Here is a 19474-nt window from a genome sequence, read left to right as displayed (position 1 = left end):
TATAGTCTTGATTTCTAGTCTACCTATAGCTATGTCTCGTATTATGATAAAATGTCTAGTTGAGCTTTATACTTCCCGACTTTCATAGATTGTAGACGAAGATCTACTGATGAGAGCTTGAAGGAACTTCATCAACAAAAGGTATGTGGAGACTAAAACTTATCTATCACTTAAAAGTCTATTATGTTCTATCTTCTAATAAGACTAAGTCGTATAGCTATATTGACTTTTACATTATACACATTTGATATTTCGAGCTGAGTTTATCTCGTTTATCTATTTCTCGAAATATGTATTGGAAGCTTTTTGCTTTAACTATGTTCATCATTATTCTCGACGAGTTTAGTTGGAAACCGTTTATTTGTTGGAAATGAAATATTAAGTCAAAAGATAATCATGTGAAAATTTTCTTGATTTGTGTGAGACAATCACTTGATGTCGACTTGGAAAGTTTCGTATTGAACATTCGATCACTTGAAAATTACTTGAAGCTAATAGTTTGTGTGAGACAGCTATTGTCGTCTTCTAAGGATGTTTCAATGATTGAAATGGGAGTTTAGAACAATTAACCTTGTCTGGATACAACACGGTATGCATACCTAGTATGCGAACTGTATTGTTATGATTCAGGTTTAGGAACCTTGTTCTCGTACATTGTATGCAAACCGTTTTACCTGTAAAGATTCGGGAACCTTGTTTGTGTACGTAGTATGCGAACGGTTCTACCTGATTTGGGTCTGGAATGCTGTTCACGTACCTAATTTGCGAACATCTGGACAAGACCAAAGTCCGGAACTGTTGTACCTAGTTTTCGAACTCAGTGGTTATGTTCTAGAATCGGTCATGTATGTTTTTCATACTCATGAAATAAACATTTATGAATTAAGGAGTGCAATCTTTGTAAACCGTGGCTTAATATTGATGAATTGATTCTTGTATAAGTACTTTGTACGATTACGAATCAAACCGATTTCGATTCAATTGGTTCATATATATTTCTATGAAATGGTGAATAATTGAGAAACTCCATTTGAGACATAATTAGATTCATTTGATTATCTTTCATGATTGATTGATCATCATATTTGATCTAGAAGTGCTAGATGAATATGGTTAAGATAAAAGTGATCATGTGGCTAACTTCGGTTAATTGTTATTGAGCCCACTCAATATACTCGTTTAGGTATGGTTACCCATATCTAAATGAAAGTATATTTCATCTGTGTGTAACAAACTAAAACCATCTAGCGGTGGAGATTTATTTCTTTATTTTAAAGAATACTTAGCTTGAATCTTAAATCAGGTTTTCATCTAATGGTGAATAATGAATGCTTTGTTATTAAGTTATCTTAGCTTTGACTATAAGTAAAACCTGATTTGAAAAACTATACAAGGGAGAACTTTAACAACTGGAAAACCTAATACAGGCACTTTACTATGTCCTAGTTGCATACTAGAGTCGATTCTACTTTAACCTAGATTTTTTCAAAACTCTATTAGGTTATCGACTTGAAGACTTCGTTTGGGATTCGTGAAGCCAGATCCTACCATTTTCTTCGTAGTTGCGTGTTCTGATCTTACTCGTTATTTCGTGTTGATTACTATATTCTCTAAGATTTTGTCGAGATTTATCTCCAATAGGTAAGATATAAAAGTAGTCACAAAGTTCTTCGTCTCAGACTTTGTGATTCCGTAGTAACTTCTTCTACCGCCATATAGTTAAGTTATCATGAGGTAATTGATATTTCTAGGCTGCTCTTCGGAGTGTAAGACCGGATTATCAATTGGTTCAAGTTCACCTTGATTTATCATAAGACGGAATAAAACTTCATAGGTACTTTTGTGACAGACAAATTTATCTATCAGAATAGACATATCTGTGTGAGACAGGTTTGCTTATAATTCATCCACTTTGGGTCGTATCAATTCTTAGTTGTGGGTGAGATCAGCTAAGGGAATCAAGTGCGCAGAATCCGGCGTGGTTCTAGAGGCTTAAGGAATGTGACTGTACCTTAATCGATGTGAGACTTGGTTAGGTCTCAACTTTTCAATTCGAAGTTAACTTGTAGTCGGCTAGTGTCTGTAGCGGCTTAATATAGTGTGGTGTTCAAAGCTGGACTAGGTCTCGGGGTTTTTCTGCATTTGCGGTTTCCTCGTTAACAAAATTTCTGGTGTCAGTGTAATTTCTTTTCTGCATTATATTTTTTTTATATAATTGAAATATCACAGGTTGTGCGTAGTTCAATCAATTGGTAAATCCAACCTTGATTGTTGGATAGGAATTGATTGGCACTTGGGCATTGGTCTTTGGTACCGTCAAAGTTATTTCTCATATCAATCAGGCTCACAGATTTCTATCTGTTCGATTGCAGATTGTATTGAGAAATTGAGATTACTATCTTTGATATATCTCTTGATTGAGCTCGCTTTTAAGTTGGTGCTCTCGGAATTGTATTGGAGTTTGTCCATACAGATTTTTGAACGGATTGTTGGGTGTGGTTGTTATACCCCCGTTTTCTCAAACCCTGAATCAAAAAAGTTGGACCCAAATCATAAAACTGGAACAAAGAGATGACCTTATTACCTGATTATCAGATTGATGCTTCCAAATCTCACAGTTGGCCTAAAAACTCAGATCGATGCTTACAGCTGCAATATAAATTCCAAAAGAAATCCATTAGCAAACATATTCTAAAACAAAGATATACAAAGAAAAAAGAACAAACAATTATAATCTAAACCTATTACCTTGTTGGATTTCTTCGGAGTAGAAGTTCTTCTTCATAGCATATCGAGAAGAGATGAAATATAGTGAATACATTTCTGTTATGTGGATGAGAAAATCAGATGGAAAAATCGAGAAGTATAGATAAGCTCGACTCACTGAAGGGTGGAAAAAAATATAGAATCCTTGACCAAACTTTGACTTGGGCGTAAAAACAAGTCAATGTGTTCCCGACCACACGCGTACTTCGCATGCATGAATACCTAGTGGTTGCTATTCGGAACTGAAATTTTGTTGTTGCGAAATTAGCAACAACCATCTGCGATGCGAAAAATTAGCAACAAAAATTTTGCAACAGCGCTAGTGTCGTTGCTACTCTGGGTTGCTAAATCTTAAAAATGGTGTAGTGCCAGGAAGGTTGTCACAGATTGCACCAAGCCTCGGCTTAACATGAACCAAGCCTCGGTGTAACTAGAGACGACCATATCAATTTCGAGGATAACATATATATTTCTAATCATTAATCCAATGGTTATATGCCTATTTTCTATTTTCACAAAAAATTATCAAAATTTCTCATCCATATATTCCTTGTTTTAAGTCGTTTCAATTAAAATTCTTTTCAATTTTTGTATCGTAATTTGGAAAATGAGGAAGTGCAGACAGTTGGAAATGTTCCTTGAAAATTTCACTGTTAATAGCAATAACTAAATTAGGTATTTTATGTCAGACGAAATTTATTCAGCGTGACCAACTTAAATTCATCCTTTCAGTGAGTTACCCGAAGCCGAGGAGCACCATGATAAAATTCATTTTAATGGGAAGCAGATGGCATATAGGAAGGATGTTGGATGAGCATTTGGAATTTTGAAGAGAAAATTTCATGATTTGTATACCACATCGTTTGTTTAAACCGATAGAAATGAGTAAGGTTATGTTTACCTGCATCATTTTGCATAATATGGAAATTGGGGAGACCCGACGGGATACCAGTTGGACAAGTTATCCGGATAAAAATTTGAGGAAATAAGTGCAACTCCTTAATGGTGTTCCCGCAAGAGAGTATAAAATGGTAGAAGAGAGAATTCAAAACACGGGTTTACATTTAAGACTAAGGGATGATCCCACGGCGCACAATTGGGTTGAATTTGTAAGAAGAAATCCTCACATGATTTAATATATTTTTACTTTATGGTTTGTGTAATTTGATTTGTGTAGTTTGGATTAAACAAACATTGAAATAGGAATAAAGATTACAATGAATTTAAACTAAAAACTAACAATTGCATCCAGAATTTAAAACTCAAACTAAACAAGTGAAATGGAAATACTTTCATTTTCATTTTCATCTAAGTCATCTTCATCAAGATCAATGTTAACTGTTGCTCATCATTGTCGTTCCTTATGTGCTTGAACTTGAATAATTTCATCCTGCCATAAGCGTTGTTGTGATTCATTCATTCTGTACATGTACAATCCCATGATTTCTCTCATGTGCGCATTGAACAAATTTTGATCGACCAACTTACGACCTTTCCTCATTTTTGTAACCATTTTCTGACGTCTACTAATATTTTAACAATATCCATTTCTTTTCTTCAAAAAAATCTTGAAGGTTGTTGATAAGACCACGTCTTATGGTTCAAGTCAACGGTGTTGATCCGTTAGGTTATTCAAGCATATTTGACGCCTATAATCCTTTATATGGATAAAGTCTCTCAAAATTATGGAAACCACATTGGCTAGCAAGTGTCATACGCGGGAAGCACACAAGTCTAACGGAGGCACGAGGCATTGGATAAATGCCAATTACAAATAATATTTGTTTAGGTGTTTCATTATTTTTGAAATATTTATTTTATTAGGAATTTATATTTATTAGGAGTATTATTGTTTCCTTATTTTCTAAGTAATAGGCCTTCTCCATTCAATAATAATAACAAGAAAAATATTAAGCAAATTGCTACCCTTTGGTTTATTGATTTCTTTGAATTTGCTGGCCATTGATCAAGAAACAAATTGTTTCTTATCAGCTGTATTCTGAAATTGATGATTGTTCGGCATCTTGAACTGCCTTTCTGTTTTTTTCCCTCTTTTGACACCTATTTCATCAAGTCTATTTGCATTTCCATTAACATTAAGACTAGAATTACCACGTGGGAAACCTCCAATATTGGGACTAGGATTTGAGCTTGTTTTCGGTGAATAACAAGGAGACCCATGTTGCTGAGAAACATTTACAGTCTCGTAAGATGATTTTTATGGTACTTGAAATCCATTTAAATGATTATGATTGTATCGGTCCATCTTTCTAAGGATGTGGAAACATGCTTTGTGCTTGAAACTCGAAGAGTATTTTTTTGGCATTCCTTCCAAGATTTTCGTTGTTGCAGTTTGAATATTTTTAACTTAGTTATTACAAAAAACATAACACGTTTTCAATATCAATTAAACCATTTGAAACCCTAATTACTAAATCGACTTCATTTTCACCGCTCCCTATTTAACGAACCATTTACATCATCAAAGCAACCCAACAGTTCATGTCTTTGTTGATTACATTAAAACGATTTGGCAATCCCGAAACTTCAAGTTTTTGAATATTCCAGTTTCTTGACAAACAAAAATTATGAATTTTCCCCTAAAGAGTATTATGATGTTGTTGACCACCATTGATAGAATCAAGCGTAAATGTTACATAATCTAGCATTATCTTCACTGCAAGTTTTTGTTGATGACATGTTTTCTGTTGAAGTATTTTGGGTTTGTGATGAATTGACCATTTTTTTTCAATTTTTTTTTATTTTGATTCAGATATTAAGAGGTTGAGAGTGAAAGTTTAAATTGAAAGTGATAATATAAAAAAAAATGGGTCAAAAGATACGATTTTAGAGTCGAAAATAATTGAATTTATCGGAAATGACATGAGAACCATTAGATGAACCTATCTGTTATCGACTCAAAGACGACCATGTGTCTCAGTATGAGACGAGCCACATCTCAGCCGAGGCTCGGCCTCACTTAAGATGATTATCCTAGCACGATGCGATTGACAACTTGAGACGGGATGTGCTAACATCCAAATTTGAGCATTTGTCCATCAAATTTATATGTGTTTCTGGTCCCACTAATGGGATGAACGCTGATTTTAGGAATACTGAAATCTTTCTAGGCATACTGAATAAAGACAAAAAGGTTGTGAAATAACAAAATCAGATATCCCCTTAACCCAAATTTTTTTAATGGAAAATCTACCCTTTACGTATTAGTGTTAGTAATCTGGATTAGTGATTAAATATTTTCTTTAGTGATTAAGATAATTTTCAGAATTATAAAGGTTGTTTAGATGAAAAAATTTGGGGGAAAAAAATCAAAGTTTTAGTTAAGAAGGAGAGAAAGAAGGATAAAGTGAGAAAATTTTAATTCTTGATTCAATGGAGGATGAAGAGGGTCATAATTCATATAAAAAACCTAGGAAAATACATATCAACTACAACAATGATTCCCAAATGGCTGATTTATTAGATTATGAGAATGATTTTACACAAACTCAAGCTCAAACTCAAGCTCAAACTCAAGATGATGATTTTTTTTATGAGATAAATCTAGACGATGAGTACATATATGAGGAACCCAATGCTTCTAATACACAGGTACACTTCTATCTTATGATCAATCTCACTTTTATAGCTCGAAATTATCAAAAGTTTAGATTTTTGCTTCATGGTTCGGCGAACCAGGTTGAGGTTCGGCTCACATCTATGAGTCGAATCAACCAAATGATGAACGGTTCAGCTCACTGAATCTGTTTACAACATGCGCCGAACCTATAATTTTCTTCTTTGTTTCCCTTTTGCTAGACACTAGTTTGGCTTATATGAAAGTTTCATAGCATCCTGAATAGCCCGGAATAAAAATAACTACTGGTTCAAAATCGTATGAGCCGAACATGAATTTGTTAATTTTTGGGTTAAAATATTGTTATTGGTTCGACATATATTGAGATACCGTATAAGCCAAATCCTCTAAATGTTCAAGGTTCGGCACATAATATGATTATAGTATGAGCCGAACATGAATTTGTTAATTTTTGGGTTAAAATATTATTCGTGGTTCGACACATATTGAGAATATCGTATAAGCCGAAACATGCAAATGTTCATGGTTCGGCATATAATATGATTATCGAATGAGCCGAACATTGCTATTATATTCCTTTTCTAGTATTTAACCTTGTGATATTCTTTGTAGATTGTGCTTGGCGGACCTGTACCCATGGAAAATCAACTTGATCCAGTAGACATAATTCACGAGGATACCAAGGATCACTTCCATAATGATTTGGTATGTAAGAACTTTTTGTTTACCTTAATGTTGTCGGAATATTCCAAAGTTTTTTTCCTATAAATTATTTGTTTTGGAATGAGCGTAGAGATGGAAAACTAAACCCGAAGTTCTTGATTGGGTTGAGGAACACGAGATGAAGGTAAATTGTATACTAGTTAAAGGACAACAAAGCCGATGATGTCGGTTTGAAATGATTTGTGAGCGTAGTGGAACCGACGCTAGAAAGGTTAAAAAGGGTACCGTATATGTTGGAAAGACCGGGAGAAAGAATAGGACGAAGACGAAGAAAACAAATTGCCCTTTCAAGATCGTTTTCAACCTCAAGAATAAGTCCTTGAACAAAGAAGATCAATATTGGATAATGAATAAAGATATGGATTGTCGTCATAACCACCCACGTCCCAAAGACCTTCATGGACACGCGAAAGTAGCGCGACTCAAACCCGACGAGATGCTAGAAGTGGATAAGATGACACGAGCAAGTTTTCCACCGTCTAGGATTCTTAGCAAATTGAAGGCGGACAACAAGAATAACAAGTCGACCATGCAAACTATCTACAATGCAAGACAAAAGATTAGAAGATTTAATTTGCAAGGTAGGACGGTGATGCAACAAGTAATGTGGTTAGGGGTGAAGAATAACTACGCTTGCCAAAAGAAGTTGGATAACTTCGGTCAAGTCACACACCTTTTCCTTGCCCACCCGGAATGCGTCCAATTGGCTCTATGCTTCCCACAAGTTATTATATTGGATTGCACGTACAATACTAATAAATATGAGATGCCGTTGATGAACATTGTGGGGCATACTTCGACAAAGGCACCGTTCACCATGGCTTTTTGTTTCTTGAAAAACGAGAAGAAAGAGAGTTATGTTTGGGGGTTAGAACAATTGAAGTTAATCTTCCGGGAGGGTGATCTTCCTAAAGTGTTCGTTTCCGATCAAGATTCATCGTTGATGTATGCTATTAAGAAGGTATTTCCGTATGCTTTCAACTTTCTTTGCACCTTTCATATATGGTGCAATGTGAGGAAAAAATGCCAACCGATAATTCAACCACTTAAGTTGAAAGAATTAGAGAATATTGTTAAACTACCGTTGGAGACACTAGTAAAGAAAAAGAAGGAATTATTGAAAGCATATGAACATAATGAGATGTTGTGGACTTCTTTCCAAGGCGAATGGGAAGCTTTGGTATGGTCAATCACCAAGGATGTCTATGAAGAAAAATTTAAAATGCTTATTGAGCATTGGAAGACCGACTACCCCGATGTTATTACTTACTTGGTCAAAGATGTGTTGGAACCTAATAAAGAAAGGTTCATGTGTTGTTTCACAAATCGGCACAAAAACTTCGACAACCAAGCCACGAGTATGGTAGAGTCGGCTCATTATCAGTTGAAGAATAACCTTTTTGGATGTGTTGACACTTTTGTCACGGTTTTTGATGCAATTGATGAATATTTCAAAAGTGATGTTGTGAGAATTAAAGTCGCGTTAGAGCATAACCTTATGTTTAGACACAAGAATTATGTTAGTAATTGGCTACGAAAATTAACTTATAGAGTCTCCCATCTATGCATCGACTTGTTGATGCAAGAAGTGGATTTGATTAAGACATTAGGAGCCAACTTGGAGGAAGAGTGTGTTTGTAAAATGAAGACATCTATGTGACTTCCATGCCGCCACGACCTACTTCGGTACAAGGATGGTATCATACCATTTGAGGATATTAATCATTTTTGGAAACAATTAAGCTTCGATGCTCTCCCAACGGAAGACGACGAGGATGATCTAGATATATGGGACACGACAAATGGGAAAAAGTTGGCGGAGATGTATAGGAATATGTTACGAGCTCAAAAGAAAATCCTATGGGACAACATGATGCCGTTCATGTATCCTTTCACCCAAGAAAATATTTTGGAACCGGAGAAGAGTGAACCGAAAGGTAGGAAGAGTAAGAAAATGAATAATTTTCAAACTAGACAAGCCAACAAGGAACTATTGGATACTAAAAGGGATTCATCCGGGTTTGATTACCATGATGCAAGGTATGAAAAGGCAAAGAAGGAAATTGAGATGTTGATGAAGGAGGAAGAAGTCAAAGTACCAAAAAAAACGAGGTCGTCCGAGTATTCAAAAAGCCGAAACAAGTAACAAAGAGGCGAATGATAATGATTGTCCGTCACAAGTAAAGGATAGTAAAGAGGATGTGAAGGGGAAGGATAAGATGTATCCTTCACAAACTAAGATAAAGGAGAAAAGGACCGTACATGAAATTGGTAGGATTAGAGGACCCAAAAGAGATAAGTACGGTAAGTATTTGAGGCCTATCAATTTTATGTACGATAACTACTTGGAAGATCTATAGCCATTAATTCATGAGCATATTATAGCAATGGACGACGTGCAAGGTGATGGAAATTGTGGTTATTACGTCACGGCGGAACAACTTGGTCCTTTTAAGGAAGGGAATAATCGGTGCCCCCTGAAAATGAAGTGAACTATATTCGGCAACGATTGTTACAAACCCAACGTAAAAACAAAGAATTTTATAAGACAATGATGAGAACATGTCCAAGAAGAGATGCAGGGGTGGAAGCGGAGTACGTTTCATTCGAACGTCGTTTGCATGGGGATTTTATCATTACCGAAGAACATTGGATGGCAATGCCCATTTGTGGGTTTTTAATAGCGGAGACATTCAATTGTATCGTACATTGTTTCGCATGGACGGGTAATAGATTTACTTACGCGCCTCCAACAAAACCTTGCCATGATGGTGTAAAGGATATAAGACTTGTTATTGGATTTGTTCAAAATTGTCATTTTATCAGCCTCAAACTTAAACCCGGTTTCCCGTTACCACCCTTGATGAGTGCAGCATTTTAGCCTAGATTTGAAAATAATTATTCGATGGATTGGTGTGCAAATTATGCGACGGAAATGGATCTTTGGAATTCTTTGAATGTGCAAGCCCCAAGTGGAAAAGTAATTGAGTTTTCAAGTGATGAAGATGATAAGCAATAGGTCAGTGAAGAGGATGGGAAAGAGGTCAGTGAAGAGGATGAGATTCGTTTAGGATCTCCATAAAAAATGTTTCATGGATTTATCCGCGTATTTTGTGTCTTTTGATTTTCGTGTATGATGAGGATGATATTTTGACTAGAATTGCAGTTACATGTACCCATCAAAACGAAATACTTGAATGATTTACTTTTTGGTTATGGAACGTGTCATTTTCTGGAAACTGGAACCATGAACACATGAGAAGGTTCGGCTTGTACCATTAATTCAAGGAAAGCCGAACCCGACAGAGTGATAAAAAGCCAGAGTTTTTCTGTCAGGTTCGGCTTGTAGTATTATTTTGATGAAAGCCGAACCTGACAGGAAAAAAAACCCCATAGTTAGTCTGTTAGGTTCGACTTGTAGTATATTTTTGAAGAAAGCCGAACCTGACAAAAAAAAAAAACAGTGTTTCTTTGTTAGGTTCGTCTTGTAACAATATTTCAATGAAAGCCGAATCTGGCATGATTCATGAACACAATAATTATTATATCATTCCAAATAGACTTTTCAAATTCATAGAAAATGTGGATTACATCCCCGCTACATAGTAGCCTTGCAATAAATTTCTAATATCCTAAACGGGTAATGAGAAACCTTCTAAGAATGTGGTAGTGATCTTTATATTTGAAATTCTTTCCCTTCCATCGTCGTCATTCCTCTAGAGCTCGAACTTCAATCTCAGAGTTTGTTTCACCTTTGAGTCGATATAGACTCACAATCCGAACTAAAGCTATGAAGTTTGTGACTGTTTTCTTAATACTTTGAATTCCGCAAAACAAGGACGCACTATCCTGGTTGCGAGGATTACCTGTTTCCGTGCAGAAGGCTTCATGATTCTAACCAAGTAGTACATACTCATCAAACCTTTCACTCGTCGTTCTTCATCCTTCTTTGGATAGTATGCTACATAATTAGTGCAAAGAGATAAAATCTTCTTCTAGAGTATACTTAGCAGTTGGGGGTGCCATTTTTTGAGCATATGTGCTTAAGAATATGAAAAAAAACATGTAGAATGTAGTTTTACAACGGCTATATTTTTCAAAATTTTTACAGGTTCGGCTCACCATATCGGTGAGATTTAAGCCGAATTATATAAGTAACGGCTATTTTTTTGAAAATTTTTACAGGTTCGAATCACCATATCGGTGAGATTTAAGCCGAACTATATACTGGATTACACGCCAATAATGATTTATAAGGCTCGGGTTATAACTCAAATTATAGAGCAAGCCGAACCTAAGACATACATAATTCGGCTTACAACTACAATTACAGGACAAGCCGAACCTAACAAAGAATATTAGAATTTCCAGGAAACCAACTTAAATAATTAAGTATTACGCTATCAATTAAAACATGAAATTCAAGGTGTCCATAAAACGAATCCAGTGCACTTACGCAAACATTAAAAAGATAGTTCAGCACCTAAAAGTCAAAGAACTTGCAAAGTGTACTTAATACTTAAGAAAACACTAAAAAGAACTTGGAAAACTTAAATGTGCACTTAACGATGACCCTTCTTGTTAGTTCCACGACCACCTCCTCTTCCTCCTTGGCGTTCATCTTCCGACGCATCATCCCTAGTACCACCTCCACTTGTACCTTCACTAACTTGTCGAGACCTCTTAGTGGTAGGCCTTTGTGTGGGTACCTCGGATTCCTCGGGTTCTTGTCCTTTGTTTATAATTGCATCCCACTTGTTGTAGAGACATTTATGTTCTTCAATAGTCATAAGTGTTTTGCAACCAAGTTTCTTCATCATTTTTTTCAACATCTCCCTACCCACAGCAACCTATTTTCATTTGACAATAACTTCCAACCGTGAGTACGAAGACATTTTTACCATGAACTTATATATGCAAGAGTATAAAGTGAAATCATTCTTACCGTTATCTTGAAAGCCATCACTACTTCTTCGGAAGTAGACTTGGCAGAGATCTTGATTGCCTTCGCCTTATCAGCTTTCTTTTGACTTTTCTTATTGATAATGAAGGGATGCGAAATCTGGTTATACCAATCCATGTATCCCGGATCCTCTCACATGGATCATCACCTAAAGGTACTAGCTTGGTAACATCTAATTTGTTAGTATCTAAATTATTTCAATACTCAAGGGTAGGGTCGGGATCATACTTTGGTTCCCATGATGAAGTGGTGCTTTTAGTTCCATTACCACCCTTTGGCAACAACATGAATTTCTCGTCAAACAAAGGAACCTTTTGGATGCATCCTAATTGACGAAGTATTCTCCGAGGATCGTATATTACATAACCACTAGGATAAAACAATGGACCATGGTACATAGCCACCGACATATCCTCATCTTCAACAATTTCATCTTCTTCATCTTCCTTCACATATGGTTGAAAAACGACGTCATCAACACCCATTGTATCTAACATCTCCCTCAAACTTGCCACCAACTGTTTTTTGTTCCTTTTCTTCGAGTCCTCATACTCGTACCTTGCTGTTGTTGGCTCTGTATCAACCCACTCGACATCCTTTTCAAACGTTTTGGCCAATTCCAAAATTGGGAAATGGTTATATACTCACACCTACATCCAAATAACCACATAACTAACTTAAAATGATTGAATTAATAGAAATAGAACAGTAGACATTGTTTGGTTTGACACAACAAAGTAATAAAGAAATTTGAAAACTCAGTGCATTGTTCGGCTTAAAACATTGGATGGCTTATAAGCCGAACCTGAGAAAACTTATGGTTCGGCTTATATGTGACCACAGTAATAAGCCGAACCATACACTGATGACCCAGAAAATTTCAAGTTTGATCATCGAGAATTACCTGAAGCTCCTCCAATGTTTTTGCTTGTCAACCTAGAGGCGGCCGCAAGTTGGTCCAGCAGGTAAGCTAGCGAATCCGTTCCCCAAGCATACTTGTTAATGGTTTCAACATTCTTTACCAATTGGAGATAACTAGCATTGACCTTGTTTCTGGTAAGGTCAGGAAAGATATCTCTGCCAAGAGTATAAAGCAAGTATGCGGTTCCAGTTTGCTTCACTTTGATCTCGTCCATTACCGACACCCCCTTCTTTACTTTCTCCTTTGTGCACTCAAATTCCTTTTTCAGGTTAGTTAAGTTGATCTTCTTATTCTTCTTCTTCCTTCCACCAGGTATGCAAACGGAATCGACATCTCTAACGTATCGACAAAACTCCAACTCAGTTTTGAATGAACTCCAACTAAGAGTTTCCTCGAACAACTTGTACAGCTCTTCCCAACTCATGTCATAATCATCAGCATCCACGCTTCTACCCCTTGCTTTAAGGCCTGTAATCTTTCTCGCTTCATCAGGAGAGATTGAAATCTCTCCAAAAAGGTAATTGAAATGTGTAAGTTTATGGACAAAATCTCTCGGTAAAACATGAGGCTGTCACACTATCATATTCTTGATGTCCATATTGAATGGCAGACCATAAAGCAGAGGATTGTACGTAAGCAACCACCTCATCAACCTCTTCAGAATGTTTCCATTCTGCTGCCTTCTGGTGTCTCAATACTCGGACTGCACGGTTGTAATCAGGAGTCTCATAAATCCTTTTTGCCCAAGATTCGGCGTAACCAATCAACACATTTCCTCCATCTTCCGGAAGACCATGAGGCTCACCATCCGATCTAGGTGAGATTACATCATCTTCATCAGGAATGTGAAAACCTGTAGCCCGTTGTTCTGCAACTTTGTTCACTGACTTTGGTTGTGCAACCTTCTTACCTTTCTCGGGTTTTCTTTGGGGTTGTGTTTCTTGAATATCATAAACTTCTTTCATCATCATAAATTCCTTCTTCTTGTATTCCAACTCTTCCTTGTTCATCATCATAAATTTCTTCTTCTTGTATTCCAACTCTTCCTTGTTCATCTACTTCTTCTATGTCAGTTCCTCTACGGTTCGCTCCCAATTTTTTCTTACCTCCTCCTCGAGGATCGGGAGTTTTAGAAGTAGAAGGTGTTACCTCCATCTTCTTCTTCTTTTTAGCTGCATTTTTCCTGACAAAAGCATAAAACTTATAAGCCTAATACTTCGAACAACAAAGGAATACAAACTATATGAAATATGTATTTAATTATCATTTACAGAGAGTAGTTCGACTTATATGCACAAAATACTTCCAAGCCCAACATATATATTCGGCATAAAACTACTATTATCGAATAAGCCGAATCCATATTTACAAATTAAAACAACTATTCGTCGCATAATGATTTCATAAAATGAGTCGAACTTCTACACTTGCAAAAATGATGAATTCTAACAACACATATTCGGCTCAAAACAAATAGTATCGAATAAGCCGAATCTATACTTAGGAATTGTAAAATATGTTCGGCGCATAATAATATCATAGGATACGTCGAGCCTATACACTTGAACAATCTATGAAATTCTACAAATACATGTTCGTCTCAAATCTAATTGTATCGAATAAGCCGATCCTAAATACAAGGCTTCTATTTAACAAAGTTCGGCTCAAATCTCATCTAAAATTTTAAGCCGAACTGTTCATATGCATTTTCAGAGTTCAGTTTCAAGAACAGCTCGACGCAAATCTGGGAATACTTTTAAGCCGAGCCCTACCCTGTAACCGCCGCAAAACCCTAATTTTTGACTATTAAACCTATTATACCAATCAAAAAGCATCAAATACGAGATGGCTTTGTAGAAACTTACTTTCTTATTCTCATTTCAGGTGTTGGTTCTTCACTTTGTTCTTCCGGTTCGAATTGTGGTTGGATTTCACTTTGTTCTACATCTTCATCTTCAGTTGGTGTTCAACTGATCTATTAGAACGTGTTACAGTTTTACGATGACCCATTATATAGTAGAGTTTAATCGACGATCAATTTTTCATGAATCGACGATTATCAGTTTCACGACGATGCGATGCGATATGAAGTGAGGGAGGCAGGGGAGGGAAGGAAGAAGAAGACTAGAAGAAAACTAGAAGATTAGAAAACTGATTTAGTGTTTTTTGTATTAGGGTCAGGGATAGATTAGTAATTTAGAAGATTTAAGGCACATAGGTAATTGAACTATCCATAGGGTACCCCTTATAAGGTCACCCAAGTTGGGACTATTGCTTTGTATGCCTAGAAAGATTTAGGTATGCCGAAAATGAGGGTTCAATGGGATTTGCCCTTAACAAACAAGAGTATTTCTTCTCAAATATGACTTCACAACCGGCCTGTATAAAATTGGGCCCCCACGATAAAACATTGGCCTACCTCGTCCTTCGTATTATACCCGTCTCTCTCCTCTGAGTCGAGCCAGTTACGACTCGCAACAAATTAGGTTTTCGAAAAACAGGAAAAAAAGGGAAAGGACGAACAGATCGGAGCAGATGCAGATCGTCGCAGCAAACTAGGCCGATCCCTGTAACTGTAAGTTCTTTTCCTTTTTTTTCACTAATTTTCATTTTCCAGATAAAACCTTCCCTAATTTTCAGAGAAGAAGAGAATCTTCAAGAACTCCATTTGTATTCTATGATTCTAAATAGCGCTCCACCTCATAATTAAACTGTTTTCCTAATTATTAGGTTTTCTTTCCAAATAATTACTGTTTTCTCCTAATTAGTTCTCGATTTTTAAGAATTATTAGGGGTTTATTTAGGGTTCAATTCTAGAAATCATTCAATTCACAGTTCTGTTGCCTCTTCGATGAGGGAGTTGCACGTTCCACGGTGCAGCTCCTCATCCAAGGGATGCAAGCACGCTGATGGTCATATTGGGCCTATAAGGCTGCTGGAAGCGTCTCTGCAGGGAACCTCTTGCTACGCATCACCATGGTATGCCTGGTTGTTGTTACACTAAATGCTTTGTAACTATTTTTGTTTGTTTGTTTGTTTGAATGTAGGAGGTGAACTAGGAGAGTGTAAAAGCTGGTCAAGAGTTTTAAGAGATGCCTCCACATAGATCGGGAGGAATGGTTGACCCTGGATGGGAGCATGGATGTGCTCAAGAGAACAATAAGAAGAAAGTCAAGTGTAATTATTGTGGGAAAGTAGTAAGTGGTGGGATATTTAGGTTCAAGCAACATTTAGCTAGGATTTCAGGTCAAGTTACATACTGCAACAATGCGCCAGAAGAAGTTTGTTTGAAAATGAAAGAAATTTTGGAAGGATGTCAATCTATTAAGAAGCAAAGGCAGATATCAGAAGAAGAAGAGCAGGCGACATTGCCTTGGCATTCTAATGAGGATTATGAGATAGAAGAGAGTCCGGTTGTTAGTAAACAGAAGCTGAGGCAAGTCATTGCGAATGATAAGAGCGCGGTTATGCACAAGACTCCTCTACGGTCACTTGGATATACTGATCCTGGTTGGGAACACGGTGTTGCACAAGAAGAAGGGAAAAAGAAGGTGAAATGCAACTACTGTCAAAAAGTTGTTAGTGGTGGTATAAACAGGTTCAAACAGCATCTAGCTAGGATACCTGGAGAAGTCGCTCCGTGCAAAAATGCTCCAGAGCAAGTATATCTTGATATGAAAGAGAACATGAAGTGGCATCGTACTGGCAGGAAAAATCTGAGACCCGATACTAAGGAAACAGCAAGTTTCTACATGCACTCAGATAATGATTATGTACCGGAGGAAGAACAAGACGAAGATCTTGTAGATTATGGTAGTCCAACAAAGTTATTAGCTTATGAAGAAAGCTTGGAGAGGGACACAAACAGGAGAGTTAGGCGTAGACCTTCTGATAATGAATCACAACCAAAACGATCAAAATTGGATACTATTAGTCATAAGATGCTGACAAACAATACACCAGTATCACAGCCATCAGCCAATGTGATAAAAGTAAAGCTAGGATCTTCTATAAGAAATAGCAAGGAAGTTACATCTGCGATTTGCAAATTTTTCTATCATGCTGGAATTCCTACAAATGCAGCCAGTTCTCCATATTTCCAGAAGATGCTGGACTCGGTTGGTCAATATGGTCAAGGCTTGAAAATCCCTTCTAGTGAACATATAGCTGGTCAGTTTCTCGAGGATGAAATTGCTGAGATTAAGAAGTACTCTGTGGATATTAAGGGTCATTTTACAAGTTTTGGCTGTACTATTATGGCTGATAGCTGGAAAGATTCACAAGGGCGAACACTAATCAACTTCTTTGTATCTTGTCCACGTGGCAGATACTTTGTTTCTTCTGTTGATTCGACTGATATCGTAGAAGATGCTGAAAATTTGTTCAAGTTGTTGGACGGAGTAGTAGAAGAGATCGGCGAGGAACATGTGGTGCAGGTAACTAAATTTCCTTACTGTTTGCTCTTTGAGGACTTCCCTTTCTTTGAGGTACATTGAATTTCATTGTGGTTTATTGATTAACAGCCTTATGTGTTCACTGATCGAAAATGTAGGTTATAACCGATAATACTGCAACTTATAAACTTGCTGGGAAAATGCTCGAGGAGAAGAGGAAGAGTTTGTTCTGGACACCATGTGCTGCCTCTTGTATTGATCAGATGCTAGAAGATTTTGTGAAGATTAAGTGGGTAGGGGAGTGCATGAACGATGGCCAAACGGTTACAAAGTTCATTTATAACCGACCATGGCTGCTAAATCTAATGAAGAAAGAATTTACAAGGGGTCGGGAACTTCTTAGTTCCGCTCATACGAGGATTACGTCTGGTTTTGCTAATTTGCAAAGATTATTGGAACATAGGAATGACATTAAAAGAATGTTTCAATCAGATAAATGGGTTTCATCCCGCTTTTCTAAACTGGATGAAGGCAAAGGAGTTGAGAATATCGTCTTAAATCCTACGTTTTGGAAGAAGATGCAATTTGTAAAAAAATCTGTGGAGCCTATCTTGCAAGTGCTTCAGAAGTTGGATACTGAAGAACGACTGCCCATGGGATCTCTTTACAATGACCTTTACAAGGCTAAGCACACGATCAAGTCTATCCATGGTGATGATATCCAGAAATACGGACCATACTGGGAAGTGATCGAAAACCATTGGGACTCATTCCATCATCCTTTGTATATGGCAGCTTACTTCCTCAATCCGTCATGCCGTTATCGTCCCGATTTCGACAACGTAAGAGAATTTAAGTTGATATCAGTTTTTGCAAGTTATGGTTTTAGTTGCGATTAAATCTTACACTATCCTACACAATTGTAGCACCCGGAGCAGTCCGAGATTATTCGTGGACTAAATGAATGTATTTTTCGACTAGAGCCAGATCCTTCAAGGAGAGTTTCTGCATCTAAGCAGGTATCGGTACTCTCAGTTTAATTGATTTCCTGTTATTCCAACCATTTTGAACCTTAGAAGCATTTCATCTAACAGCGAGTATTCTTGTTTCAGATTATTGAATTTACTGCTGCGAAAGCTGATTTTGGGATGGAGTTGGCTGTAAGCTTAAGAACAGAACAGGACCCAGGTGACATTTTCATGCGTATAACTGCTCAGATTTTCAAAAATTACTCCACTTCTCTGTTTATAATTGGTACCGTTTGTTTGTATCATGGTTTTCTTTTTGACAGCTACATGGTGGGAACACCATGGAATTAGTTGCCTAGATCTTCGACGGATAGCCATGCGCATATTAGGCCAGACGTGCTCGGCCTTTGGATGTGAACATCACTGGAGTATATATGACCGGATCCGTTCAAAGACACACAACCTTGTTGCAAACAAAAGATTGAATGACTTGATATATGTTCATTACAACTTGCGTCTTAAGGAACGCCATACAAAAAGAACAGTCAACAACTCTACCTCACTTGACACTATGCTGTTAGAGAACCTATTGGGTGACTGGACTGTGGAGTCTGAGAGACCAACCTTGCAGGAAAACAAGGTATTTGTTAATGGTCAATTCTGTTAGTAGTTCTTCTTTTGGATTTCTTATGTCTGGGTAATTGCAGTTTCTTCTGCGAAGAACGTAATGGAAACACTTAACTTTTTTGGTTACAGGAGATTTTCCTTGATGAGACAGAACAGGGAGAAACTGATGAAAACGAAGCTAATCTTGACGTTCACTCGGGTGCTATGATCGAGTCTTTGGAGGTTCAACCAGTTGTCGAAGTCACCGCGAAAGTCGAAGATGAAGATCTTAATTTACTCGATGATTTGACTGATTAATTGGTAAATGAATGAATCTCACATAGAACAAGGATAGTTTAGCGTAGGATACATATTGAAATAAACTTTGTAACATAAGAATATTGGCTTGTGAACTGAATTTGATTTAGAGAGAGGGAGATACTGAATGTAGTTTGTTGTATGATTTTATAATGTATGTTCTAATCCAATTCTATATTGGTTCAGATCATTGAGCATGGGCCTTCATTTTTCTCA

The 19474-nt window shown here is 36.9% G+C and overlaps 1 protein-coding gene across 1 annotated transcript; it reads left to right on the top strand.

Annotated features, from left to right (window-relative positions):
* Nucleotides 1-15407: 15407 nt before the first annotated feature.
* LOC113357996 lies at nt 15408-19448 on the top strand. The gene is made up of 7 exons (XM_026601493.1): nt 15408-15547; nt 16020-17408; nt 17525-18208; nt 18293-18385; nt 18479-18554; nt 18658-18974; nt 19091-19448. Exons 2-7 carry the CDS (start codon nt 16065-16067, stop codon nt 19256-19258), a joined length of 2682 nt encoding a protein of 893 aa, XP_026457278.1. The 5' UTR covers nt 15408-15547; nt 16020-16064; the 3' UTR covers nt 19259-19448.
* Nucleotides 19449-19474: the final 26 nt, after the last annotated feature.

This window comes from Papaver somniferum, chromosome 3, assembly GCF_003573695.1.
Source record: "Papaver somniferum cultivar HN1 chromosome 3, ASM357369v1, whole genome shotgun sequence".
In the NCBI taxonomy this organism is placed as follows: Eukaryota; Viridiplantae; Streptophyta; class Magnoliopsida; order Ranunculales; family Papaveraceae; genus Papaver; species Papaver somniferum.
Note: the sequence above shows the minus strand (reverse complement) of the source record. Positions and strands in the feature narration are given on the sequence as shown.

What these genes read in the sequence shown, in the direction of transcription:
- LOC113357996 (XM_026601493.1), top strand. Translation starts at nt 16,065, where the DNA reads ATGCCTCCACATAGATCGGGAGGAATGGTTGACCCTGGATGGGAGCAT. An exon ending in GCGAGGAACATGTGGTGCAG is followed by an intron (nt 17,409 to 17,524) that starts GTAACTAAATTT and finishes TCGAAAATGTAG; the next exon opens with GTTATAACCGATAATACTGC. An exon ending in GAGTTTCTGCATCTAAGCAG is followed by an intron (nt 18,386 to 18,478) that starts GTATCGGTACTC and finishes TTCTTGTTTCAG; the next exon opens with ATTATTGAATTTACTGCTGC.